The sequence below is a fragment of the Alosa sapidissima genome, chromosome 22, assembly GCF_018492685.1.
Source record: "Alosa sapidissima isolate fAloSap1 chromosome 22, fAloSap1.pri, whole genome shotgun sequence".
Classification (NCBI taxonomy): Eukaryota; Metazoa; Chordata; class Actinopteri; order Clupeiformes; family Clupeidae; genus Alosa; species Alosa sapidissima.
The window spans coordinates 27,395,964-27,423,504 of NC_055978.1; the positions used below are offsets into that span (position 1 = coordinate 27,395,964).

Consider the following 27,541-nt stretch of genomic DNA (forward strand, 5'->3'; position numbering starts at 1 on the left):
GCATTCTCAGATTGGAACTGTTCTCAAAAAAATACTTTTGCAATAGATGAAGAGACCAGGAGTGATGTCTGTCTGTTCTCCACCATCCCTTAAGGCCTTGAGTGTGTGTGTGTGCCATGATCGTTTTCCTATGTGCTGTGTGTGATTCTGTGAAATGAGCATGCAGTCACACCTCACTGAGCTGATTGTGAGTTCAGCCACAGAGCTGGTATTAAGAGTTGATGCTTTTTGTTTATCCAGCTTCCCTCTGCTAGTGTGGCATAGAGCAGGTTCCAGGTCTTTGATCATTTCCATAGCAGATCAACCAAGATGAAGGCCTTAGGAGGCGGAATTAATGGATGAGCACAATCAGGATCTTCCCCAGCTTGAGCTCTTAATATGCCAGCTTTGGCAGACATCCTGCACTCACGCCGCTGAATAAACACGCTCTTTTATGGAGCCACACGTCACTCATACTCATCATGGGTGTCAATGATGGAGGGAATGTGACGGGATGGAGGGGGAAATGCAGACGAGAGTGTGTGTGTGTGTGTGTGTGTGTGTGTGTGTTGGGGTGGTGGTGGTGGTGGAGGAGGGTGCGGGGGGCCTCATCACACTCTTTGGCTCTCCTCTCCTCCCAGTCCTGTTTGCTTGAACCTTCCCTGTGAAGTGGAGTTTAAAGCAGCGCGGTGGCGTGCGCCTCCCCTTGCCTACCCTCCACCCTCGCCTACCCTCCACCTCACCTTGTCATCTCTGCCACTGATGACGGGTGACGCGAGTGCTGGCACCAGTGTTTACGTTGCGTCGACATGGCTGCAGGGAACAGCACTCGCTGGCACTGCCTTCTCTGCGCCCCCCCGCCAGCCACCACCACCACCACACGCACACAGCCACACACAGTTAACAAGCCTGCCTCCCCCCCCCCCCCTCCACAGCAGAGCTTGCCGCAAATCGGAATATTTAAGCTCAACTTTCTGTGCCCTGGGGGAACGGCAGTCTGCCTCATGAAGGGGAGCCACTACCCCAGGGGTGAGAGTGCATGAGCAAGTCCCGGCACACGAGGCGCTGCGCCCAGTATGCTAATACTAGGTGAGGCAAATAAGCCTCGTTAGTGATTATTACGATCATTTGCCATCCTTTTTATGATGCTTCCTTCACTGATCAATTCCTCTGAGGCCCAGCATAAGTTGCTTACATTTTCTTGTGAGAGAGAGAGAGCGAGAGGGAGCGAAAACTTTACCCAAAATATAGCGGGCATGTTTAATTTCTGAGGATCCTTTGGTGTTTTGAGGGCTGGTGAAATTCTTGGTAAGTGTAACGTTACATGGCAGGCTTTTCTACATCATTCAAGTCTTTCATTTCTTTTTTTCCCTTTTCCCCCCTTCTGCTCTTCTCTCACTCCCAGAAGCGGTGAAATAAATAACCCTTTCTGCTGCGCTCTTCCTGTGGCACCACCGTGTGATGGGGGGGCATTTCCTTAATGGAGCCCTTTATTTGGCCTGTCATTAATAACCTTTATCTTCAGATGGTCCCACAATAGCACAATAATCAATATTTAATTTTTCCTGCGCAGCAATCCATCTGCAGAAGGCTAAGGTTTGTGTGCGGACTGTGACCCTGTTAGATACAGTTGGGTGTTTGTGATCTTCTCTTTTTGACAGGGATTTTTCTATTTCATACTCTCAAGGTCTGCCGTAATGGCCCATCTTGTGGAATAGCAGTGAGACAACAGACGCCAGTTTTCATTTTGACCAGCAGTGCAAGTGTGTGTGTGTGTGTGTGTCAAAATGTGTCTCCATTTGTGTTTGATCTCTCCCTGACAGATTATTTTTCTGTTCCTATACTGTTGGCAAAAACAAGGCCTAACTCAAACTGCTTCATGTGTACAATGACAAAGCCTACCTGCTAACCCTTAACTTTGTTTTGCGCGTTCTCTGGTTATTTTTAGCAACGGCATGGTCCCGGTTTGTTTATTTGTGTCTCTTCTCAGGTACAAGCACTTCCTGCGAGACTTGACAGAGAACACAAGTCCAGACAACCCTGAGTTTCAGCAGCTTTCAAGTAAGAGACTCCCATCAACACACACCTCTCCAAACAACCTCTCATCTTAACATGGCTTTGTCAGGAGAGTGGTGATTGGTTAACCTCATGCCATTTTAGTATTCTTCACACGCCAACAAGTATTTGAATCTGCAGCACGGAGAACAATATGGTTCTGTGTAACATCTGGTAGAGCTTTTTTTTTTTTTCCCCTGCGCTGAGTGCTATTTTCATATTTTGGTAGCTTACCAGTTGTGTTAAAGTATACTGGTCTGGGGTTGTCAGTGTAAATGACTGATTATTGTCTCTACTCTTTCGATAAACAGCAGTGTTCAGTGTCTTTGTTATCTCACATTAGCCAGTACTGTCACAGCAGACTGTGCTCTTCGAGGATACAAGTATGGTAAAGCCCAACGTGAGTCTAAATTCTGGATGTGGATTTTGACATAATTAATTGGGCACAGATCAGAGGATATCAAGCGTGCAATATATAAATAAATAAAATCTTCAACATCAACAGAAGCTCGATAATGACTAATTTCTATCGTCAAATAAACAGCAAATCCGGCTTAAGCGCCCATGTACACAAGGAATTATTTATGTGTATCAATTAGAATCTCATTGCTTGTGTGCTGCTTTTGCTTACAAATTAAAACAGCCCCTGATTCTAAGATGAAGGTACGTATCCAAATTTGCCCCTCCATTGCCTTCTTCCTCTTCTCATTAGAGAAGCTTTTTAAAACTCCCTTGCTTTTTATTAGGGTGGAATAAAAAAGAACTTTCTGTACTTAGCTGGGGCGTATTGTAAAGGGAATTATTTAAAAACAACCCCAGACAAATCACATTGTATCTGATTAAGTGAACCAGCAGTGAGAATCGCAGGAGACTTTGTTGTTGTTTTTTCCTTCTCGGCTTCTCGTGTTTCTTTTTTTGGTGTCTTTTGTTTGTTTTATTTCGGTGTGTGCCCTTTTTTTTTCCCTCTCTTGGTGTGTTTTCAAGTGAGAAGCGGTTGTTTTAATTTGCGGTAATTGCCGCACTTCTGCTCGCCTCGCCTTGAACCGTCATCTCATGACACACACTCTGACTCTGTCAGAGGTTAATGTCTGAAAGTTAACACTGGAGAGCTCCAGCAACAAAGTTCTGTTTAAACACCCTTGATGAATGAAGTACGTATGCTGAGAACACATGTCCTTGGAATATTTGTAATGAATTATCCAGTTTATTACTGCTTTAGCAGTGGCAATGGGAATGTGCTTGGATTGGGTTATACGTTTAGAATTTAGAGAAATGTTCAGTTTAGTGGGCCATCTCCATCTAAAAGCCTTTGTTTGGTTTACAAACCAAACAAGTGTAGTTGTTGTAAAGATAAGTAGCTCAATTAAGCTGGGTGATTGTAATGCATAGATAATGCTCAAAGCAGTTCATGCAGAGTTTAAATTTCAAGGCTTTTTTTTTACTAAACAGCCAATATGCAATGAATTGTAACAAGAAATGTCTGCTTGTTTTGTTAATGATGCAAACGTATAAGCATTCTGTAGTTGTAAATATCATTTAACCATGTGTGAACAACATGTGCATGTGTGTGTATGGGTGTTGCATATGTGAACACTGCAGGAAAGGCTGTTGCCATTTTCATATCCTACTGGATGTCATGTCTGTATTGGAACATTTGAGAAAGCACCTACCAACAATCTGACAGAGGCTTATTCATTTAATATTTAATTATAGAGTGCTATAATTAAACATGAAACATACTTGATGTACTGTATGCAATGCACCTAACCAAGTTAATTTGCAAATCTGTTGCAGTTCTAAATTGTATACAATATCACCAAGTAATGTTTGGCCTTTCATGCAAAGACCAACTTTGTGATATTGAATAAGATGTACTCAGGCTAGTGTAGGGTACACTCTCATGTACACTCTTATGTTTGGGCAAGTGTGTGTATGCATAAGTAGGCATAGAGTTTATTATTCATTTATTCAGTAGGCGAGACTGAGGCTTTTGCTGCTTCTTCCCGTCTGAGACGTCCGTGTTGATGGTTGCAGGGGCGATGAGGGCGGTCTCCGAGGTGTGCCAGCGTGTCCAGGACAACGCCCGGAGCCACGAGAACCACCTGCAGCTGCGGCGAGTGCAGAAGATGCTGAAGGGACGCAAGGCTCGGCTGCTGGCTCCAGGTCAGAGCTTGTGATCAGCCATTCCTTTTATCTCCTGCTGAAGACTTACCTCTCTCCTTCAGCTGTCTGTGGGGATGGAGAGAGAGAGAGAAGGAGAGAGAGAGAGAAGGAGGGAGAGAGAAGGAGGGAGGGAAAGGAGGAGGGCAGGGGGGAGGGTTCAAATAAAAAGCGGAAGAGAAGTTAGCCAAGAAAAGGGGGGGAAAATGTCTAATTGATCGAACAGCCTGTCTAATTGATTGAACGTCTGCAAAATGACGTGAGATGTGTAATTTCTGTTGTAAGCGGTCGTGTCTTGACAACAAAATGAGTGGAATGTATCAGCGGATTCTCGGCACTAATTGCCAAGGAGGACTGTGCTCTCTCGTCAGCTCCCCACCTTTGTTGTCTTGCACTACTTGTGGAGCTGTGGCCCTTTCTTCCATGTTGTTTGTCCCAAGGGAGAGGGCCACGTGTGCAACAACAGATGAGAGAGACAGGCAGAGAGTGTGAGAAGGACAGAGAAAGTGAAAGAGAGAGAGAGAGAGACAGAGGGAAGGAGCCTCGTTGTGAATGCCTCAGCCTGCCAATCTCCCCCAGGACCAATTAGCGTCTCTCCTCATCTTGTGGGCCGGCAGATGAAAAGGAAGCTGTGTGTGTGTGTGTGTGTGTGTGTGTGTGTGTGTGTGTGTCTGTGTCTGTGTGTGTGTGTGTGTGCGGGCAAGTGCTTCTGAGTATGTGCACAAAGGTGGTGAGGAGGCTGGCGATGAATACCCAACGAGCTGCGGGTTGATTTCCTGCTGATGCGGATGTGGGAAGTTGAAGAAGCTCACGCTCATCCCAATTTTCTGGCCCCCAGAATTCTACTGAGAGCCCTCTCTTGTCCAATATGTTGAGCCCTCACCATCCCTCCCCACCACCAAGCCCTGTGCCACCTCGCTCCCTTACACTTCAGAAGTCCTGCCACTCCTCTCCAGCCTCTCCCCACCACCACCCCCACCCCCACCACCCTTACCACCCCCACAGTGTCTAATGTGGGTAAAAGAAAGTGATGCTATACAGATGAGAGGCTTTTGAGTCCCTGAAACATATTAAGTGGCGCTTCAGGAGATAAGGGGGGGGGGAGGGGAGTAGATGGCAGTGGCAGAGAGGAGTGTGTGTGTGTGTGGGGGGGGCGGGGGGGGGGGGGGGCGACAGGTCTCTGAGACGCAAAGGCTGAATCAATGGGACATCGATACGCCAGACAGACTGTCTGTTTCCTTGGAGTCCTGGAATGGCCGCTGGTGGCACTGTGGTCGTCCATAGGCCCCACCTCAGCTCCCAGCCTCCAGCAGAAAAAATTGCAAGCGAGGAGAGCCGAGCATTGATCAAGTCACAACCCAGCTCTCCTGCGCCATGAGCAACACACGAGTTAACATATAGATCTGCCTCAGAGGCCAGATTTCCTGACTGCCATTTCTCAGCAAACTTAAAAAAAAAAAACATTCCGGAAAGACGGAACTTGTTTCATTATAATGTTCAGCATTGTGCACCAACTCCTACAGCATGTGGACGGCGGTCACTTCCAGCCCTTGTGGACTTGCCTGGCTACCCACTTCAAAGCCCGTCCTATCAAACAAAGTCCACTTCAAATTAACAATGATCATGCTTGCGGTCACCCCCATCACCCCTTTCGTGCGTCCTTTTAAGCCTTTCATGATCTCTCGGCCAGCCACATCAGGAGGACCTGCTGGCTTTGTAGTGCAACCTTTAGCACCTCGCAAATCACTGGGCCTTTGTAGCTGACCAAAGGTGCTCTTTGACAGGGGAAGTTGAAAGCGCTCGACATGGAGAGGGGAGCTCCAAGTTCCTGCTCTTTGAACCTGGGCTCTTGATGGTACAGACAGTCTCTCTCTCTCTCTCTCTCTGGATGTGTCACTCTCAGGCAGGGCTGAGATGGAGAGGTGGAGGCGGGGGGGGGGGGGGTTGATGTAGAGTCTTCAGAGCTTCAGTCAGCCCTGCTGCACCTGATTTCCCCAAACACAAATTAAGGAAGGGCCCACAGTGGCCTCCTGCAGAAGACTTTGGCTGACAGGTTGCCGTTTGACTGATTGCCGGGCTGTCTGAAGTTGGGCCGTGTCGTGGGCATGCTGATGCAGAAGTCAAACTTACTTCAAAACACAAAAAAGGATAAACTGTTGCATTTGTGTGATGCATTTTAGTTTTGAAAGTGTAGGTATTTAAGAAGTCTGGCTATTTGGTTTTAGTTCATCTGGGGGGGTCCAATCAATACCCAGTGTAGTAGAGGCATGAAATCTCATTTCTGAGGACCATGTGGAAGGATGTCTCCTCAGCATAACTACGTATTAAACCTATGACATTTTAAAAGCAATATCACCCCAAATTGACCCCTGTTCTAATCATGGAAAGGTTGTCTGTGCCTGAGAATGTCCAATTGGGTCCCCGTAGCTATAGCTGTTCCCTGAACAGCAATCACTCGATGTTGGAGCAATTAAAGAACCGGTGGCAGGGCTAAAATTTCATCTTATCTGTTCAAATGTCAGCATTTAATTTATTAACCATCAAATGGCTGTCAGTCACCGAGAGGAGATTCCAGGAAATCCTTACACGTCTCTCCCGCGCACACACACACACACACACACACACACACACACACACTAATATACACACCTGTTTCATACTCCCCCATATCCTGTGCTCCTGTGTTTTTAGGAAGGTGGTATATCCGCGAGGGCTGGCTGAAAACCGTGCCCCCTAAAGGCACCGAGACTAAGCCCAAGATGTTCTTCCTGTTCTCCGACATCCTGCTGCTGACCAAGCCCTGCAGCTCCCTGCATCCCACCAGCTCAAACAAGTTTGAATGCCAACGCTGCTACCCCCTCAAGGAGTGCACCGTGGACAAGGTGTTTGGCCATACCAAGAGCCAAGGGGGGCTGATCAGTGTAAGTGTCTGCTCACTTGCTCTCTGCCAGACAACACTGTTTTACTCTGACTCAGACATTTTAGACATAACAATCTTATTATTTACAAACACTATGGCAACAGCAGCATTCAGAGCCCAAATAGGCAGTGGAGATGATACTGGAGGGCATTCCATGCCTGATCCTTTCACTCTACAACTTTACAAGTTAAGTTTCATACCTTCAAGCACATTTTTCATTATGGTTCAAGATACCTGGAGAGTTTACCTGAAAAATTATAAGGAGGTTAAAAAGATAACTGATGATTGTTCAGCCAGAGAATTAAGCCATTCATCAGATTTTTTTTCTTACTTCAATTTATCTCACTCTGTTTTTGAGCAGACAATAGCACCTCTCCATCAAGTCTGTAGCCCCCAGGTATACAGGCAGTCCTCCGAGGTCAGATGATTAATTGTTTAAATGGGAGTTTATCTGCCGGAGTTATTATGAGACTGCTATGGAGAGCTCCATATCATTTCTTTCTTTGGCTGCTAATTGCCCTGATTCCTCATCTGCGGAGATAAGACTTAGATTTAATGTGTTTAACTCCTCTCTGCTTGATCCTTTTCCAGGTCTCTATGCTGTGGCTGTGTGACAAATTATGTCTAAATAGTGGATGGTGATTCCATCATGAAAGATTGAGTCGAATGTGTTGCTGAGCTCCAAATGAAAGTGTTTAGGCAGTCAGGATTTGGTTGGTCCTCTGCTTCATCAATATTAACTTGGGTTTTGCTGCTCCATGCAAACAGCCAGGAGTTATGTCTTGCCAGCCAGGCTTGCCACAAGTTTGTCCTTTATCCAGATTTGAGATTTGGATTTCTCCAAAGGAGGCTGTCTAGCTGGTCTCTTAATATAAATGTATGTACGTATTCACATGTTCATTTTCATACTTGTCCTGGTAGCTGTCAAGTCCTTTTGCAAATGAGATAATCATGACTATAGTTTGGCCCACTCAAAGGTCCATCCAACCATGAATTTTTATACAAAATTGCGTTTCCGTGACAACACCCCGCAACAGGCCGCCGCCGGTCCGCCTGGGGAGCATCACTCAGGGGCTGCTGACGGACGGTGGTCCGGCGGAGGAGTGCTGCCGCTGCCTCCGATTATCCATCAGATCCATCTCTTCCTCCCATCCAGTCCATACATCTTGCTCAGGCGCCTGTCGCCGGCACCCAGCCACGCTCTCCCGCAGCCTGGCAACCACACATTATCTAATGGCAAGAAATGACATTTCATTAGCTTGTTATCCCATGGAGGCCCCAAATGCATACTCAATAGCATTAGGCGTAATTTCTCATAAGGACACATTATTGATCCAGGGGCCCCCCCACCTCCCAGCCGCACCTGGACGGAGGGAAAGAGGCTGTCAGCACTCCGGGGCCCTACTCATCTGTGGCATGAAGAATTAAAGGCAAATTAAATTTGACAGCTGGAAATGCCATGGCAATCTATATGCAAAGTTTGCAGCAAAAAAGAGAGGGAGACTGGTGAAAATGTCCCCCTTTTTTTTTCGCCACGTACATGTTTGGAGGAGGAAAGCATTTCTTTTTTTGTTTAGAGAGGGAAAAATTCCTTTCTCTCTTTCCATAATTTCTTTGCATTTCCCCTCCATTCTGTCCTCTGTCTTGTGCTCTCCTTTCCTCCTCTCTGCTCGTCTGCCCCCCCCATTTCCCCTTGCTACTTGAATATTTTTCCGCATCCGTGACAGATTCCCTTTGATGTATAAATAATCAAGCGAAATGATGTGCAGTGAGGAGGCTCCCTGCTCCAGTGTTCCTATTATCCAAAGCCATTTCTACCTAAGAGGGTCAGATTTTTTGACAAATCCCTAATTATTGCGCAGCCATAGAAGTGGAATCTATTTGTGCATAAATCAAGCCATGCGTCCCCCGAGTGGCTGGTACCTAATACTGCGCAGCGCCAGATTCGGCCTCGTTCACTGAACTCTGTAATTAGATAATGCTTTTGATGATGGTACATTTGAAATCTTAATCCATTTAATATAGGAAGAGCCTTGCACCTCCCACCCCAGCACGCACAGGAAAAAGGCCTCTTATTTTATCAGTATACCAGGTATCAGTATAAAGCGGGTGCTTACCACTTTGCTACCATACATTAGAATTCCAAACCTTGCGGTAATAAAGATTAAAGATGATTACTGATATGCTCTCCGCTTCCTGGGAAGGTTCCCATGATTCTCATAACCTCAGGTAAATGTGAGGGGTCATTTAATATTTCCGCAACCCTAATTATAATCGACTCTAATGGGATTCAGTTGTAATTATTCAGGGATAAACCCTGCCTTTGTTTGGGGATGGATGGCTGGCGTTTTCTTGTTTGACATGTGTAATCTCACTGTAAAGTCTCTCTAATGTGGATGAGTGATGGTAATTACTGTTGACTCAACGGATGAGCCATCTGATAGGAGCGCTTCAGAAGGATGGAAGGGAAAAAACAGTGGCCAAAACCGGCCTGTCTGTTGCACAGTACTGGTGATCATTTGACTATATCAACACAACTCTGGGCTCATCCCTTAGATGCCGGGGTCAGCATGTTGAGATGTGATCATCACAGTTGTTGCGTTGAACTGCTTTTGCCTGACTTCAAATCCATTTCCATTTAGCATTACATGATTGGTGACATATCTTAAAACAGAAAATGAAGGTGTCATATTTAAAGTGGCTGTATTATTTATGCAAACATATATTTATGCAGTAGCATAATCAGTTCCACAGGTGTCTTTAGAATGTAATGTCCAGTTTATCGTCCACAGGTCTTCCATGCATCTGTTGATAGGGTGACATAACTATTGTTGTCTTGATGACTGTTTCATGTATTTAACTTGCATTACATTGCTCCTGCTTATTTCTTGTAACCTGATAATTTACACAGAAATACTCCTTCAGAAATGTTGACCATCAGAAAAACTTTCAGGTTTTCTTTTTTCCAACCTGGATTGGGGTGCCCTCTAGTGTTCAAAGGATATCATTACAGTGTGTTCACTTGATTCGCAACAGTGTATCAGATGAGCTCAATTGTGCTCACATCAGCGCAGGCAAAGCCATTCTAGAGACAAGGAGCTCGATGAGTAATGATTGTGAGGGAGACAACTGTCTGATCCTTGAAAATGATCCCTCAGAATTCTCCCCTTATGAACGATGACTCCAGTTCCTTCCGCATCTGTGGCGACACTCAGTGACCTCTCCATCTCTCTCTCTCTCCCATCTCTCCTCCTCTCCCTTTCAGCTGACCTTCTCCAAAGCCAAACTCCTGCTGATGTCCAGTGATCAGGAGGATATCAACGACTGGTATCGCAGCCTGTCGCTAGCCGTTGGGTACGTGCCACGAAGCAGGGGCAGGGCCGTCTGCCTATCAGACGCCAGCGCTCCAGCTCGCAAGCATCGATCCCACAGCCAGCCAGCCACCTTCTGCCCTCGGCCCGTCACTGCAACCTCTGTCCTAACTGCATCCCCGCAGCACAAACAGGCTCACTTTAGTGTTAAAGTTGTTGCCAAGTGTCTCACAAAGTAGAGTCTGTTTAGGTGTCTCAGCTAATGAGTTTGCCGTAGAGGAAGGGCTAAGAGAAGGTAGCAGTCTGGCCCATAATCACATCACACCAGGGGGATCATTTAGAGTGAAGCAAGGGCCTCACTCTACCTGAAGGCTCCTGAGTGCACAATTAGTGGTGGCCCAGAGTAAGGCTATTTGTAGTGGCCAGGGAAACTGACAGCACAAATGACCAGCACAGCTGGTGACTGTGTCTGGTTGAGCTGGAGATGGTGAACTCAAGGGCAGCCATTTGACAGGATGTGTTTGCAGAACTTCGCACTTAGAAGTGAATTAGTAACTTACAGTGTAAGTGAATTAATGGGATTGGGAACAGTTACTCAACTACTGCAAAACTGTATGCGTACCTTCTGAGGGAAAGAGATTCACTACCTAAACGCTGCATTAAAAACGAACATGATATTGTGTGGTATAGTCTTTGAGTTACTGTAATTAATTAATCTGCTTTAGTATTGAGTAATAGTAGTGTGGGTTTGTATCATATTGCTAACCATGGACCTTAAAATCCATAGTCCATAGCTAATGTTTATTGGTTCTGAATATATAATCGCTTCCATTCAAAAATGGGTATCCAGTTCCTGTTTTAATATGGGATCATGTTTTAACTCTAGCTTGCGGTTTAGAAACCCAATCCATGTTCTTATTACGCTTTATTGCATTCTAGCAATCTTTATGTCATAGATTATCGACTCAAATTAGAGGGAAAAAAACAGAGAAGCCATGACTCTTCAACTCCTGAAAAAGTGTGGCTTTGTTTTAAAACTTTTAAAACACATTTTACACAATCCCAAATTATTCCTCAAATAAGTCTTGTGATAGGATTGTTTAGAAAAAGAAACAGATCCATAGGATGTGTGAAAGCATGTAGCATTCTCATACTACACAATAATCGGTGCCATATTTGTTGACCAAGGCCTACAGATGCCACTAAGAATTGTTGCAGGCAGCTCACTGTGCTGGGATTAGTGTGTGCTTCACCTCACTGTGTGTTCACTGTTTGCTGAGTGTATTTCACTAATTCACGGATTGGGATAAATGCAGAGACCAAATTTCCCTCGCGGGATCAAAAGAGTATATATACTTACTTACTTACTAAGACCACCATTTCATTCACAACCTGCAATACAAGCTTTCCATTCCATCTCCTCGCAGGCAGCTGAAGTCTAAGGCCACTGTGGTGCACCGGCGAGATGACCTGTGCAGGAGGCCCCTGAGATCCTCTGAGGAGACCCAGCAAACGGCCCCCAGCACTCCCCTGGCTCCAGCCCACGAGAACCTTCAGACCACAGCAAGCAACGAGCCTCACGGCAGGAAGAGGAACATGGTAAGATCCCTTCTCCTAAATCATGTCATGAGCTCACTCTGTCTGAACGCTCTGTCTCACCTCAAGTCAGTTTGTTAATGTGTATATATATATATGAATATGCAACACAAACTGTGTAGCATGGTGTAGCTGTTTCGATGTTTCTTGAAAAATCAACTTTAAATACAATAGAACAATATTTCAGTTTATATTGTTCTATTGTATTTAAAGTTGATTTTTCAAGAAAAATCACTACTCACTACTATCTTGCTTCATGTCCTTTCATTTGTCAAAAATGTTTTTTAACCTGACATATACACTTTAATCTCAAGACTGACTCGAGAGTAGACTGTTGATTGGCTCAGTAGGGGTCTAACTTGCTGTGTCCTCCCCAGGTGCCCAGCGAGGGGAGCAGAGGCAGTCAGGTCCTCGCCAGCTCTCAGATCACACACTCCGAGATGGTCTCCAGCGCCCCCAAGAGGATGAAACTCTCCGATGCTCCCAGGGCAGGGTAAGGAGCTCATCAATCACTGCTGCATGGGCATTATGGGATTAGTAGGGGAACCTTTACTCACACTTGGATGGTCCCACAAACTCAAACAGACTATCTGTTGACATATTGTTAACAGTTGACCATTATGCAAGGTTTAGGGGTTGTGATTGATTTGGTTAAGGTGATATTGTGTAGTTGTTCAACAACAATTTTAAAGACTGAACTTGAATTTCAACAAACTATCTGTAGGCACTCAAGTAAAGTGTCAGTGATGCTTGTGTTAGATTTCCATTCTCCTCCCGAGAGATAAATATATTTATATGTATACCTTCGTAAAGCTGTAGTATCAGCAGGATTCCCACTGAAGGTGCATAGTCATGTCATTCTCCCATCTACCCACAGGTCTCAGGAGGCCTCAGGTTCCAGCTGTGTGATCCTGTGACGAGGTGAAAGCCAGAGCTTGGGCACTACACAGAGATGCCTAATCAGGGTATGGAGTCAAGCCAAATGGGCTCCTCAGAGCCTTAAAATATGCCTAGATGGAATCCTTATATTTTATTATATTTTTATAGTAGCTTTACTATACCGGTATACCAAAGATGGGAATAGGGTGGTATGCTAAGGAGAATAGTGTTACAGAATGATTTGCTTTCTCCTGATGTTAAAATGCATCTGCTGATTCCACCACCAGCAGGACTAGCATGTGAAGGGAGGCCTAGATGACGTCATATTCCAGACGTCATGTGCAAAATATTTTGGTCAACACAAATGTATTCACACAAATGTCTCTAACACTACTTTTTAAATTCCATTTATAAAGCCGCACTGCTTTTTTAAAAGCTGTATTTATAAACATCATGTGCTAACTACTAACAAAATGCTTGCAAATACTACTTTTTAGAATAGTAACATTTCTGTGGGGTTTGGGGATGAGGAGATGTGTGCAATAGCAGAATGGTGTGTGTGGTAGCAAGTGTGCACCGTGTACACTGTGTGTAAAGGAACTACTGAAATTACTGAGTCACTCCCCATGAAATACGATGCCTTTGTAACCACTGGACCAAATCTTATGGTATTTATACTCAACATAATATATCACAATGATTGTATGTTGCAATATCTTCATTTATGTGCAAACAAATTCCATTTAATCTATTTTGTTGATTGGTACCAATTATTTTTCAGCTGAGCCTACATTTGCTAAATTGCACTGGGGTTCAGTTGTTTTAAGTGTAATGGGGTTATGAATCTACAGGTGCCTTTTTATAAAAATGTTGTCTCATTTACCTTGGACTTATTGCTGAAGAACTGTTACTCTGAAAAGCAATAAATTCAGCTTTACTCTCCCTCGTAAATGCCTAAATTACTTTTGTCTTATTATATCCCAGGTATTGGCTAGCATTAAGGTGGTTTCCTGGACATAATTGAAGCCTAGTCCTAGACTAAAAAATAACTTCAGTGAAGATCTACACTAAAATATAGCCGTAAGCCACGATCACTGGGAACCAAGCAGTCCGCAGCAAACACAAAAATGGTTGAAGAAGATTTAGTTCAAAGGGGAGAAAGGTTGAGTATTAGGATCTGTTATAGATGTAGTCAAATAGATCACACATCAACCACACAGTACTTTTTTTTTAACCCCATTCACACCAGCAGATATTTGCTACTGATTTCTGATTAGCTGCTTGGAGGCCATTTTTGAAAGCCAGCCTGGAAACACTTTAGGCAGTAAGGGCAAATGATACAATGTACACATACCAAATTTTGTATTTTTTAGCTCAACGGGTTCTTGAGATTTATTGACTTGTGCTTGTTGTAGTGCCTCTCAAGTTTAGACCATACCATCATAAGAACTTAGAATCTAATACCTATGCTGTTTTTTTTTAGCTTAATTTACCTTAACTTAACAGCTTCGAGTCATTGGAATGGTTATGTGACTTTCTCCGGGTTAAATGGTGGCTGTCTCGTTTCCTCCTAGCGTCTGTGAGTGGAAAAACCAGCCTTGCAACTTTGGTCTGTCGAGCCACCGGCCTCAGAGACAGAAAGTCTCGCGCTCTCATGATGTAACGAATTGCTTTACAGCACTACACACATACATGCCAGGCAATGGCTAGAACAAGGTAGCAATGGAGTTTCTCAGACATTTGTCATGGCAGAGCCGGCGAAAAGAAGCCGTTGTCGGAGGAACAGGGAAAGAGGAAACGGCAGACTGAGCGAGGTGTGTCGTATACTCTGAAGCTGTAGGGGGAGCTCCGTAGAGAAAACTGCGAGCAAAAAGCAAGAAAACGCCAAAACTGCATAGGGTACCTTCAATTGACATGAAACTGAAACAGAAGCAAAAAAAAATCTTTGAACACCTTTTCGTTCAACAATGTGTGGAAATGATGTATACCAAACTTTCGTGATAATCGGATGAGTTCATTTTACATTCCGTTTCAGTTTTTTGAAAATGGAGGGACAATTTGGCAACCGGATATTGGCGGGAAGAGATGTTTTACTTGGGAGCTCTCAATTAATCTGAGGGGAATTTAAATGTAAGTCCTGCAGAGGTAAACTTTTGTGAAATCTCCTTGATCAGGAGTTCATTTGCCAAATTTGATGCCTGTACCATTTACAATTTTTGCTGCCCAACTTTTATGAAGGAAATGAGAACCAACAATAATCTATACAAAAAAAAAGGGTCCACGCCACATCACTTGGATCCCTATTAAAGAGCTTTTAGTATCGACAAGTTTTCACAGGGTGGAGCTGTAAAGAAGAAAATGGATAAAACTTCTGGTGAGGCGGCGGAATAGTATACCTATGGTATTTTGTGTGCTAGTTAGCGAAGAGGCCAAGTATTTCTCGGATTATTATTCAGTGTGGAGTCGCAAACCTTTGAGATATTGTTATGGAGCTCAGGGACAACATGTGCTGTTTGTGGTTGTACATATAACTGGACTAAACGCATTCAGTGGTTTAAAATGTACGTTTTTTTTTTACATACGCCTAAAACTAAATCAGTGTTCCTACCGACGATCGTATGGTTTCCATTGTCTCCCAGAAGACGTCCCCTTCATTATACTGAGAAACTGAAGTTGCACCCATTTTTGACGCAAGACTTCATGGGATGTAGGAAACCTGTGGATAGAACTAGGCTTAATCCATATTGGGGAGACTGACCCTATAAGTAAAAGCAGACTTTTATCCAAACCTTTCACAAGGCTGCCCTCTTTTGGTTTGTTTTTGAAAAGCAAGTTACAGTTTTTCTCAATTGCTAAAACACAATTTCTGAATCCTTGGTCCATTTTCTTAAAACATTAAACACAAAACCTCAGCTTCAAGCACTATTTACAAAACCTCTGACTCCTCTTGCAAAATCAAACTTTCACCTCAAAACAGTTTTACCTGTGGGGTAGACTGAGTACAGTTGAGACACTTTTTGCCCACACAAAATCAAACAAAAAATAGATACTGAAAAGAAGTGATTTTCCACACAACATTCCACATGCCATTTCCTTAGCTTGTAGACTAAAATATTATAAATCAATAATACCCATAAGTAGTTTATATTTTCCACAATTAGCTCATAAACATAAGGTGCATTTTTTGTCTTGACTGTGTCTCAACTGTACCCTATAGAGTACAGTTGAGACACCCACCTGGTACAGTTGAGACACCCATCTTTAATGATGTATAGTTAACTAACCGTTAGTTGGAAAGTTTAATAAATAAAAACATAGCAATTGCAAAGTGTTTGTAGTTCAAATTCATTCACTTCATTTAAATTAGCGTTGGTTAAAAGGAATACATCGTGAACAAAATGTGACACAGGAACAGATAGCGAACAGTAGCCTACAAATGGAATGTTCAAGTAGCCTAACACAATCCAATGTGTGTCTCAATTGTACCCCGCTGACCACCTCACACATTTCTCTAGATTTTGCAACGACCTTACATGACACAATGCCATAAAATATGCCAGTTTTTAGGACACAGAATAATGTTTGTAATGATACCAGTTACGTTTAACAGTAACATAAGTGTAATTGTCGAAGGTGCATGGTGAAGTGAAATTCTTACTTTGGAAAAAAAACGTGCCGATATCCTTGGATGGGAGATACTTTTGTCGTTCAAATTTGCCATGATCAAAGAGGGCACTAATACGCATGTGCATAGCAAAAATCACAACTTGGGGTTGCTGTGCAAGCAAGATATTTAAGGTGTCTCAACTGTACACATGTCTCAACTGTACTCAGTCTACCCTGCTCAAAATCAAACTTTCACCACAGAACAGATTTTTGTGCTCTCAACTCATAAACAAAGCAATCAAAATTATATACACTATCAAGCAGTCAGTAAACAATACACCAAAAAATAGAAAACACATTGTTCAAAACATAGTTCTCAGGGAGAAGTTTTGAGATTAAAAATGTACAAGTTTCATATTTTTCCATCATTGTCTTTTGATGAATGAAAATATGTTCTATTATAGTAGCTCAAAATTGATCAGAACTTTCTACTTTGCTTTGCTTTTTTTGTTCTTCCTCCTTGTCTTTACAGTACTGTACCCTAGCATCTCACAAACTTGTCCTTTGTCTCTGTGTTATTGTAATTCTTGTTCTTTGTTGATATGAACCTGCACCCAGCATATAAATAACAAAAAGAATGCACACCCTCAGAGGTGCTGGTAAGGGCAATGACTGAACTATAAAAAAAAATTGGTCACCGCACACGCTTTTTATTGATACCAACGTTTCGGCCTGTCGGCCTTTGTCATGGTTCCTAGAGTGGATACTAGCAAGCCCAGTTTTACAGTAAAGCACCCAGTGTCAAACAAGGGCATTCTGCGTATCATGCCAGGTGTGCAATTAGGCGTGATCCAAAAAAATCAATTATGACCTTGCACCCAGTCCAAATCTATTGAGTAATCAGCACTGTATACAAATGGAAAGAACAATGTTCAATGTACTGTACTAAAATATACAATGCCCACCTTCAACAACCTGTTTGCTCTCTTGGTTGTGTCACATCATTTGAAACAAGTTAAATCAATTTTGAGTGGTTGTGTTTAATCAATGACATGTCTGCTCTATTTGTATTTAATTGTTGCCACTTGTGTTTACCAGTATGGATGACATGTGCATTAGAGTGCAGAATGTGTTTTGAGAATGAAAATGTATTTAGAGTTTTGCTAAAAATTGAAAGTGAGATCTGCAAATTGTGTTTTACCAAGTGAAATGGTCTAAGGTATTGACAACAGACTGAACAATTAGCAAAATGAGTTCAAGCAACTGAGAACTTTCTTCAGCCGATGGGTTTTAGTGTTTTAGCAACTCAGAAAAACTCTAATATGCCATATGGATCTGAAAAAAATAAATAATACGGGTCTTTTAATGTTTCAAATGAGCTGTAGCAGGATGACTACTGTGCTGTGTCAGCTGACTTAGTCAGGTAATAAGTCACACACATTTCTACCTTAGAATACAAGAACATGTTGGAGCAGTCATTGGTATTGCACTTGCTGCTTATACCCAGTATGGAAAAATGCAACATGCTTCTAGTGGGTATTTAAACTGTCTTTTTTGTGACACTACAAGACTACTTGCCATAAATTGTTATTTCAACTTAACCAGCGTAGGAGGAAGTTATGCACTTACTCCGATTCCTGCCAGTCAACATATTTGCCTCCATGTTTTAATGTACCCTATAATAGCTTTATAAGACATGATGGGTAACGTTAATAGCATTATATCCAGAATGTCACATTGGCCCAATTATCATTAAACACTATAAACAGACTTTATGGTCAGACCATAACCACAGATTTTATAGTGGGAACAAGCAACCTTTACCACAAGCCTTTAGTGCCTTACACAATAGTATTTGTAAAATGTAAGATACACCCTCCTGCAAAGCAAAGGGTGACCTCTGACCTCTGACCTCTATCCCTTTCAATCCCCGTTACAGTTTTCTCCAGGTAATTACCAACAGTTAAGTTATTTTAAGCTGCCGTTGTTATAGTCATATTTCTAGTTATAAAAATATCTTACACACACTTATTTGAAAGTGGATGCTTCAGTCTCCCAGTTGTGCCTATCCAAGGTCTAGTCAGAGTCAATATTTGTCGATGTTTATAAATGAAATATTTAACAGTCACTAGTTGCTCACAGCAAATATCAACCACAGCTAAAATAATTTTATTGCCTGTTTTTCATCACCACTGCCTTCACCAATACTGCAGAAGAGATTTTATTATTGAACTAAAACTAATATCATAGTTACGGTCGTAATCAGAGTTAAGTTAGGGAAATTCCAGTCTAACAACAATATGGGTCTGTTTTTGCATAATTTCGAGTGTAAAGTTTTGTTTGGGACCAAACCAATTGGTTGGTGCTGTTTTGAGTAAGACTGGAATATGCATTTACAACTGAATAACATCTAGCATAGCCTTTGGGGGCAACTGTACTATATGCCAACGTAAATCACTCTTTTAAGCTCAAAAATCATTACACATCTATGCTACTGGAGTGGGTCTCTGCAGATAAACTGACATATTTGTACCTTTGCAAGCGTAAAGAAAGGGGAATTTTAAAAGTCTGTGTGCAGTCTGTTGCTCTTCCTCAAGCCATCGGCACACTGTAAAAAATGATCGATGCAAAAAGTTGTACAAATGAGGAAATGCATGTTGGCTCAACATAATGGTTGTGTAAACAAAGACAAATATGTTTGGTCAATGATTGCATGATTTTCATTACTTTACTACAAAATGTTCATCAAGAGAAAATGTATAATTGTGTTCACGGAACTTTTAACGTTCCACAAAAAATATTATGTTGGCCGAGCAAGAGGGACCAGCGACAATCATCCGAGTGTAAATGCACAACTCTTGTCCTATTGCCATTCACAGCGGCTCATGCCGCATTTAGAAGTCATCTTAAGAACTTTCTCCACACAAGATGGCGGCCAGCGGATAGTAGAGCAAGGTAATGCATTGACTGCACAGTCATTTTTCATGTCCTGGCTAAATACAGGCTCCAGATGTTCTGCTCAACATGACTGATATGAAACATAAGGTTTGTATCCTTAAGTGTTTATTTCCTGTCCTGCTAGCTCCATCTTATATGTAAGCCTCTTTGAGTATTTTTACTGCGTATTTTGGTGTCTAGCGGCCTGTTCGGCAGCGTTCTGGAGAGTAAGGCGGAGGGTTAAACCAGCCATGCACCATCCAGCCAAGCCACTTCCTCCTGCTCTGCTCCAGCTGGTCTCTCTCTGCAAGGGTTAGAACCTCACGCCTCAGAATCAGAATCTTAGAATGAGAGGGCTTCCACTGCGTGATCACTGTTCCCGTTGTCTCTTATCTCGGCCTCGTTTTCTCCCTCATTGGCAGCACTGGAGCTTTTTTCCCTCCTCTCTTCCTTCTGCGGTTTTTCCTCTGCTGAAGTTGGAACCTCACAACTCACAGGCTGTGGGGTCCACTGGCCTTAGCTGTGTATTCTGAGCTGGTATTTCTGTCTAGCTGATCTGGGCAACACACAGGTCTTGGCAAGAGAGGACCCTTTGATCTAGCATTGCCTTCTCTGCTGCTCTATCATCTGTGCTAATGCTAGCCATATAGGTGTCACCACAATCTCTGGACTTGCATCCATGCTAGTGTTAAAGGAGAAATCCAAAGTCAAAGTCTGCTTTATTGTCAATTTCTTCACATGTCAAGACATACAAAGAGATCGAAATTGCGTTTCCTACTATCCCACGGTGGAGACAAGACATATTTTACCAATTAGGTCCACAGACAAACATAACATTCAAGTAAACAATATAAAAAGTAAAAATAAGAAGGCACATATAATGAAGAAATAAGAGCAGCAAAATTTGGTAGAAATTGTGCAATTGTGCATACAGTAGACAGTCAATATAATGCAAAAGTGCAAAAGTCAGGCCAATAAATGGCTGAGGTAGTTTTGTTTGACCTAAGTATGCAAGTGGCATAGTGGTGCAAGTTATGTAAGAGCAGCAGAAGTGTGTTCAGGACAACAACAACAAGTTGCAAGTGGAGTAGTGCAAGGCAGCCATTGTGGGTCTAAAAGTCCAGGATGTTATGTAGCTGAGGGGGGAGAGAGTTCAGGATCCTAACAGCCTGGTGTATGAAGCTGTTGGTGAGTCTGGTGGTGCGGGAGCGCAGGCTTCTGTACCTCTTCCCAGAGGGCAGTAGATCAAACAAATTGTGAGCGGGGTGACTTGCATCACTCACAATTGTGGTCGCCTTGCGGGTGAGGTGGGAGGTGTAAATGTCCTTCAGGGAGGGGAGTGAAGCACCAATAATCCTTCCAGCTGTGTTCACTATGCGCTGCAGGGCTTTCCTGTTGTATTCAGTGCAGCTTCCGCAGTGATGCAGTGTTGGTGGTCCAGGAGAGGTCTTCGCTGATGTGCACCCCCAGGAATTTGGTGCTGCTCACTCTCTCCACCACAGCACCGTCGATGGTCAGTGGCAGGTGTTGGGTGTGACCTCTACAGAAGTCAACAACAATCTCCTTGGTCTTGCTGACGTTCAGCAGGAGGTTGTTGTCCCTGCACCACGTGGTCAGAAGGTCGACCTCCAACCTGTATTGAGTCTCGTCGCCCTTGGTGATGAGACCCACCAGAGTTGTGTCGTCAGCAAATTTCACTATGTGGTTGTTGCTGTAGGTTGCAGTGCAGTCATGCGTCAGCAGGGTGAAGAGCAGCGGACTGAGCACGCAGCCTTGGGGGGCCCCCGTGCTCAGTGTGATGCTGCTTGAGATATTGTTGCCAACACGTACTACTTGAGGCCTCTGACAGAGGAAGTCCAGTAGCCAGTTGCAGAGGTAGGTACTGAGTACCAGTTTGTCAAGTTTGCAGATGAGTTGTTGTGGTATTATGGTGTTGAATGCAGAACTGAAGTCTTGCAATTCAGCAAGTTTTCTCATAGATCTCTGTTTCTCGAGGTCACCGAGTACTATCTGTCGATTCTGTTTTTTACGTACCAACAGAACTCCGTGACCTTGAGAAACGGAGATCTATGTGAAAACACTGGATTTCTCCTTTAGCCACCTCCATCTTCAGATCTCCAGCATCAGCATGGTGGATAGCCATCTCTGCTCTCTGCGCCTCAGGCATTGGCATCTCAGGCATCTGCGACCTGGTTTCCCCCTGTCTCATGTGATCAGCATGCTTCTTGTGTGTAAGTGTGTAGTATCCTTCTTTCTTTTTGCATGGGCTTGTCCTCTCACCCCTGCTCTATTGGAGGCTTTTGCTTTTCACCTCAACCGCTGACCTCACTCTCAGGCCCTCAGGCTACTTGTCTGGCATCGGTATGCAGCAGCTGAAAATACCCCAGAGCTTCATCTGGGTGCAAATCTCTTTCAATGAAGATTCTACTTTGTAACATTCCATATGAGGTTTTCACAATGATCAGTGTGTTCATTGATTAATAAGATACACCAACACCCAGTTGTATGCTCTCAAAAGCTTCAAAGTGTATTAAAGAAATCACCGAGAATTATCAAAATATCATAATTATTGCCATTTGTATGTAACAAAATCAGAATGCTTGACATTTGAGCGTATCAAAATGGAGAGCAACATCCAGTGAAGAGAGGTCATGTGGTGTACTGTATATTCAAGGATCATTGTATAACAAATAAAGGTAATTCATACATTTGTAATTAAATTCTTCATAGCAAGAGTTCACATCCAGACATAGAGCTCACTTGTTTGTGACAGTGGAAGAGTACAACTTGTCAGTCATATGAAATGGAAAACATACAAAGATGAAGATTTCTGCTGCAAATGGAATGTTTGTGCGTTAGCTACACTTTGGATCAGAAAGAGAAACCCAGAGAGAGAGAGAGAGAGTAACAGAACAAACAACATGACAGTAATGTAAGCAAAACAGAAACAGAACAAATCCACCTTCAATGAGCTTTTGTTTACTCACTGGAACAGCTCATTTTTATTCCCCACAGTTTTTCTCAGGTTTGGCTTATACTGTGTTGTGGCCACTCAAAGCAACTCTTTCACATGTATCTGTAATAATAGAGCGATGTTTTGTCTTTGCATAACAGTGATTCACAGACATAAATGGACCCAAACATTGACATTAGCTTTAGTGCAGCCAGTGTAATGTTGGATTGTCTGTCTGGGCACAACTTTCCAAAACTCTGTGATTCCCTCCTCAAGTATGTCCTCCTCAGAGAGTTCAATCACCTCCACCTGAGATGCTGCTTCACCTGCCACTGAAGGAGCTTTCAAACAGTTTGAATGTGCAGTGAAAGGCTTGGTGAGCAATGTGATATGTTGTCGTTTTTGCTGCAGAGATTGCAGAATCTGTCCTCAAAACTCTGCTGCACATTTTCAACCAGTGTTGACACCTAAGCTGCTTCTCCATGTGCCTTCAACAATGTGGGAAAATGCATGAGCTCTTTCTTTTTAAGATGAGTCTGGAACTTGTGTTTGGTAAAAAAACACTTTGCACACGCCAGCATTTTTAACTTCCCTTGCAGATGCAGGATGTCGACCACAAATCCCACATCCGAGATCACTGGGGATCATGTAGCTCAGGATAGTCCTTATTTTTGTTTTCTAGAAACAGCATTACCAGGTTCAAAGGCTCAGAAAAAACGGGGAAAGCATGTTACCCCATGAGAGCCATCTCACAGTGCAGTGGAGAAGATCATCACTGGAGATGTCTTCATCACATTCAGCAATGAAGTTTTTGAGCGGCCGATGAGAGCATGGTGTCATGATGTGGTCCAAGTTCAGTTTCTTACACACCAGGTGCTCCTGATGGATGATGCAGTGAGTCACCAGCCCTATGAGGCCATTTGCAGATCCCAACATGGCTGCTCCATCAGTGGCCATGTTCGTTCTGAAAGTGCAAATGGGCCCTCTCAACAACAGGATCCTGTTTTTCTTAAGCACAGTATCGAGCAACTCCTCCTTCATTTTGCAGCCTTCAAACACAGACCAAACCAATACTGCCAACTGCGGCTTGTCTTGAACATCAATGCTAAAATACTGGCATTTCTGCTCATCTATGTGTACTGTAACTGTTTGAATGAAGTTGTTATTATCAGATATCCTCTGTTCAGCGGTGTGCCAGCTGCAGGTCTGACAGAACGCTTCAAACTCGCATCAGAGTGAAGATTGGCACCACGCAGGCACGACTTCACAAAGTCCCCCGCACTGTGTGGGTTTTCAGCGCTCGCTATGTTCCATGCCACCGGATATGATGCCAATGTGACTGGGTTCACATTTTCATAAGAGTCTGCTTCTCCGGCGGACGTTTCAATCTCTCCTGGGCAACGTTTGCATGAAGTGAGGAGAACTGATGCTCCAAGTTTTAGGCTTTAAACTGGCATTGTAAAAATCTAGACATGCAGCACAGAAATACAGCACAGTATACTTTGTTGTTGCAGACTTGTCTTAGGCAGTGCACACAAGTCTGTTCAGACATACACATAGGGCTACACATAGACTCGGGCATACACACATGCACATTGGTTCATACACACATATGCACATTGGTTCATACACACATGCACATTGGTGCAGGGAAGATACATCTAGGATATGAAGGCAACAATATGAACCTCCTCTGCTATAGCCTAACATATTTGTTTCAACCATTACCTAAACCAGCTGATCCTAATAAGCACTTCAGCCAGTAGATCAGCTAAGTAGTGATACCAATTGTGTTAAGTGCACAGGCAGAAGAACAGCCCCAGAAAATGAAGCACAAGAAATTATGAAATACTGTTTAATGGCCTAACCACAATTCAGTAATGTTTCACGTTTTCAGGATAACTTTTCAATACAAGGTGTTTTCAACCAAATTCTGGTTTACATGCTCTTTAAACACATCTCATTTCTCATGTACATTTGTCCAGATTCCTCCATCCTCTTTATATTCCTTTCCTGTGTCCTGTGGTTATAAACCAGAGACTTTCTAATGAGGAGACACAGCACTCAAAAAATACTCCATAGAAATGCATGGGGCTAGTTTGTCACGCCAATATGGCCGTTGTCTACACATATCCCACCCCTTCCTCGGCAAAACGTCGACATGTGAATACATTGAGCCAATCATATGGTGTGTTGTGAAGACATCGTGCCAATCATGTGTTGTGATCTCGCCGCTGGAGCAAGATTGGTGTTCGACCCAAAGACTATGCCGATGAGTGCCCATAAAACGTTGGTATATGGCCGCCGAGTGGAGGGACTTGCCTAAAAGGACTTTGGTTAAACATGTTCGTGAAGTAGAGTAGGCCTTTTCTTAAAAGCCCATTTAAGATAGAACTGAAGAAAATATTGGTGAATGAGGCCCAATGAGAGAGTCCATTTTACCACTTTGCAGGAAACACAGAGATTATATCATTCCATTTGCTCTAGTAATCAGAAATGGTCTTATACTTGACAACTATGTATTTTCCCAGAGGTAAAGTGAAAGAAATTCAAAGCTATCAGTTGGTAAGTGTATATGGGAACTACATAGATGTACACACATGTGCTTCTGTGTGTGTGTGTGGTCATGGGTTCGCTCGAGTGTGTGTGTGTGTGTGTGTGTGTTTATCTGTGTGTGTGTGTGTGTGCCTACTTGCCTGCATGTGTGTGTCTTTTTATGTGTGTGTGTGTGTCTGTGTGCATGTGCATTGCAGGGCAGCCGTGGCCCACTGGTTAGCACTCTGGACTTGTAACCGGAGGGTTGCCGTTTCGAGCCCCGACCAGTGGGCCACGGCTGAAGTGCCCTTGAGCAAGGCACTTAACCCCTCACTGCTCCCCGAGCGCCGCCGTTGTAGCAGGCAGCTCACTGCGCCGGGATTAGTGTGTGCTTCACCTCACTGTGTGTGTTCACTGTGTGCTGTTTGTGTTTCACTAATTCACCAATTGGGTTAAATGCAGAGACCAAATTTCCCTCATGGGATCAAAAAAGTTTATATACTTATACTTGTGTGTGTGTCTGTGGGTTCGCTTGTGAGTGAGTGAGTGAGTGTGTGTGTGTGTGGGGGGGTAATTGTGGGTGTGTGTGTGCTAGTAGCTGATATGGCCCTCCATGAACGGAAACCTTTGAACCTGTCAGCCAAAGATACCAGCGATTATAATGTCTCGTTTTTGCCTTTTAATTTTTAACTAGGTGGCACTATCCCTCAAATGAGTGGATATGGGATGGGTTGACATGGCCCCTGGAGGCCAACATACAAAAATACGGTTCTCGAGATATTCACAGAAAACTGTGTTCGGCCATATACAGGACGATTGGTGTACAGTCAAGAAATATACACATATATTCATTTATTGTATGGTCCCCCATGAACGGAATTCCACAAAACTTAGTATGCTTTCAGAGGGTGTCATAATGATCCTACTTTTGGCCCCAGCCGTGGCGCGACTGCGCCGTGCGACGGCGACCCGGGTTCGATTCCTGCCCCGTGGTCCTTTCCAGATCCCACCCCGACTCTCTCTCCTACTTGTTTCCTGTCATTCTCCACCTGTCCTGTCGCATTAAAGGCATAAAAGCCCCAAAAAATATACTTTAAACATTTTTTTTTATCCTACTCTTCAAATGTCGTGCAGTTTTGAATATATCAGCCAAAGATACCTGCGATTGCAACGCCTCGTTTTTGCTTTTTCATTTTTAACTAGATGCCACTATATCCTTGTGGGGATACATGCCCAACAAGTTTTGTGCAACCCGGTCTTTCAGTGCCCCTGGAATCGTTGACACAAAATTACTGAAGAAAAAAAGAAAAGAAAATGTATAACGTATAATAATAAAAAAAAAACTTTATAATAAAGTGATATGGTGAACCAGAACTGAGTAAGGACTTTGTAACTGTGTTCTTGAGTTTGTCCTTGGTGTTTTGGTGCATATCATGTAACAAGCCTTTTGGGTGGGACTATAATATGCAATAATATGTACTGTATCTGCATGGCTTAACGTGTGTTCACGTTTTTGAGGTGTTTAGTGCTTGAAATTGAATTGCACATGTGCATTCTGGCCACTAGAGTGCGACAAAGAAGATATTAAACACTGCCTACAAGCAGGGTCAACCAAGCTGCCCATGTTCTGAAAATCTGAGATGATTATGATGCATTTGCGATGCATGATACACATTTTACACTTTAATTGCTGTAGAAGTAACTGCTCTCTCTCTCTCTCTCTCTCTCTCTCTCTCTCTCTCTCTCTCTCTCTCTCTCTCTCTCACTCTCTCTCTCTCTCTGCTCTTAAGTGGGCAAATGTCATTGTTAGGAAAATAAATCAATATATTTAGGTATTAAGTGAAGTAGATGTAAGGGAATTGCAATGCTGCCTTTCCCCCAGATCATTTTCAGTGCAGTGATACATTTCACTATTGTATTGCACTTAAAATGCCTAAACAATGTCCTTCAGTTTGCAATGCTTTTTGATGTTTTTTTACCTGCAGGAAAGCAATTCTTCAGCAAGGGGGCAGTAGAGCCCTCTCCAATGCAATTGGGAAATATATTGTCTGTCTATAATTTATGCACAAAAAATATGAAATGATAAAACAAATAGACCATTTCTGTTTATTTCATTAATTAAACTATGTAAAGAGGTTTGACTTACTCAGGTGATGGTTTATTGTTGATAAGTAGGACTTGGAACCTCGAGGAAAGGACAGGACCTGCAGGGGGGGGGGGGGGGGACAATGGCCTCAAACAGCTTTCCCCCCAAAATGACAGTAAATCAACCAATCAGTTCAGTGGAGAACAAATCATGATCGCCTATTGAGTAAAATGATGGATCAGGTTCAGTTGTCTTTATTAGGCTAGGTTATAAAATGTCGGCCGACATAGTTTATGAGCATGATCAACGTTTATTAAAATAAAATAAAAAACGTGTTGACCAATTCATTTACAAGGCTTCTTACCCGTTTGCCTCATGCAGTAGCCTATGATACTTTGTTGACAATTTCAAAGTCGTTGTGAATTTCAAATGTCAAACAACCTATACTGCCCCCTAGTGGCGACGGAGGTTACAAATAAGCTCTCTCGAGCTCCCACCCTCGGAGGCCGAGAGGGAGGCAGTGA

General features: G+C 43.2%; 1 protein-coding gene across 1 annotated transcript in view; it reads left to right on the forward strand.

Annotated features, from left to right (window-relative positions):
- The window catches only part of arhgef39 (Rho guanine nucleotide exchange factor (GEF) 39), a 28,135-nt gene extending 14,293 nt beyond the window's left edge, over positions 1 to 13,842 (forward strand). The window contains exons 6-12 of the mRNA XM_042079355.1: positions 1,970 to 2,040; positions 4,069 to 4,197; positions 6,886 to 7,115; positions 10,380 to 10,468; positions 11,853 to 12,024; positions 12,399 to 12,514; positions 12,899 to 13,842. Of these exons, the coding sequence (XP_041935289.1) occupies positions 1,970 to 2,040; positions 4,069 to 4,197; positions 6,886 to 7,115; positions 10,380 to 10,468; positions 11,853 to 12,024; positions 12,399 to 12,514; positions 12,899 to 12,938 (847 nt within the window). The 3' untranslated portion in view covers positions 12,939 to 13,842. The remainder of the gene's footprint in view (positions 1 to 1,969; positions 2,041 to 4,068; positions 4,198 to 6,885; positions 7,116 to 10,379; positions 10,469 to 11,852; positions 12,025 to 12,398; positions 12,515 to 12,898) is intronic.
- Positions 13,843 to 27,541: the final 13,699 nt, after the last annotated feature.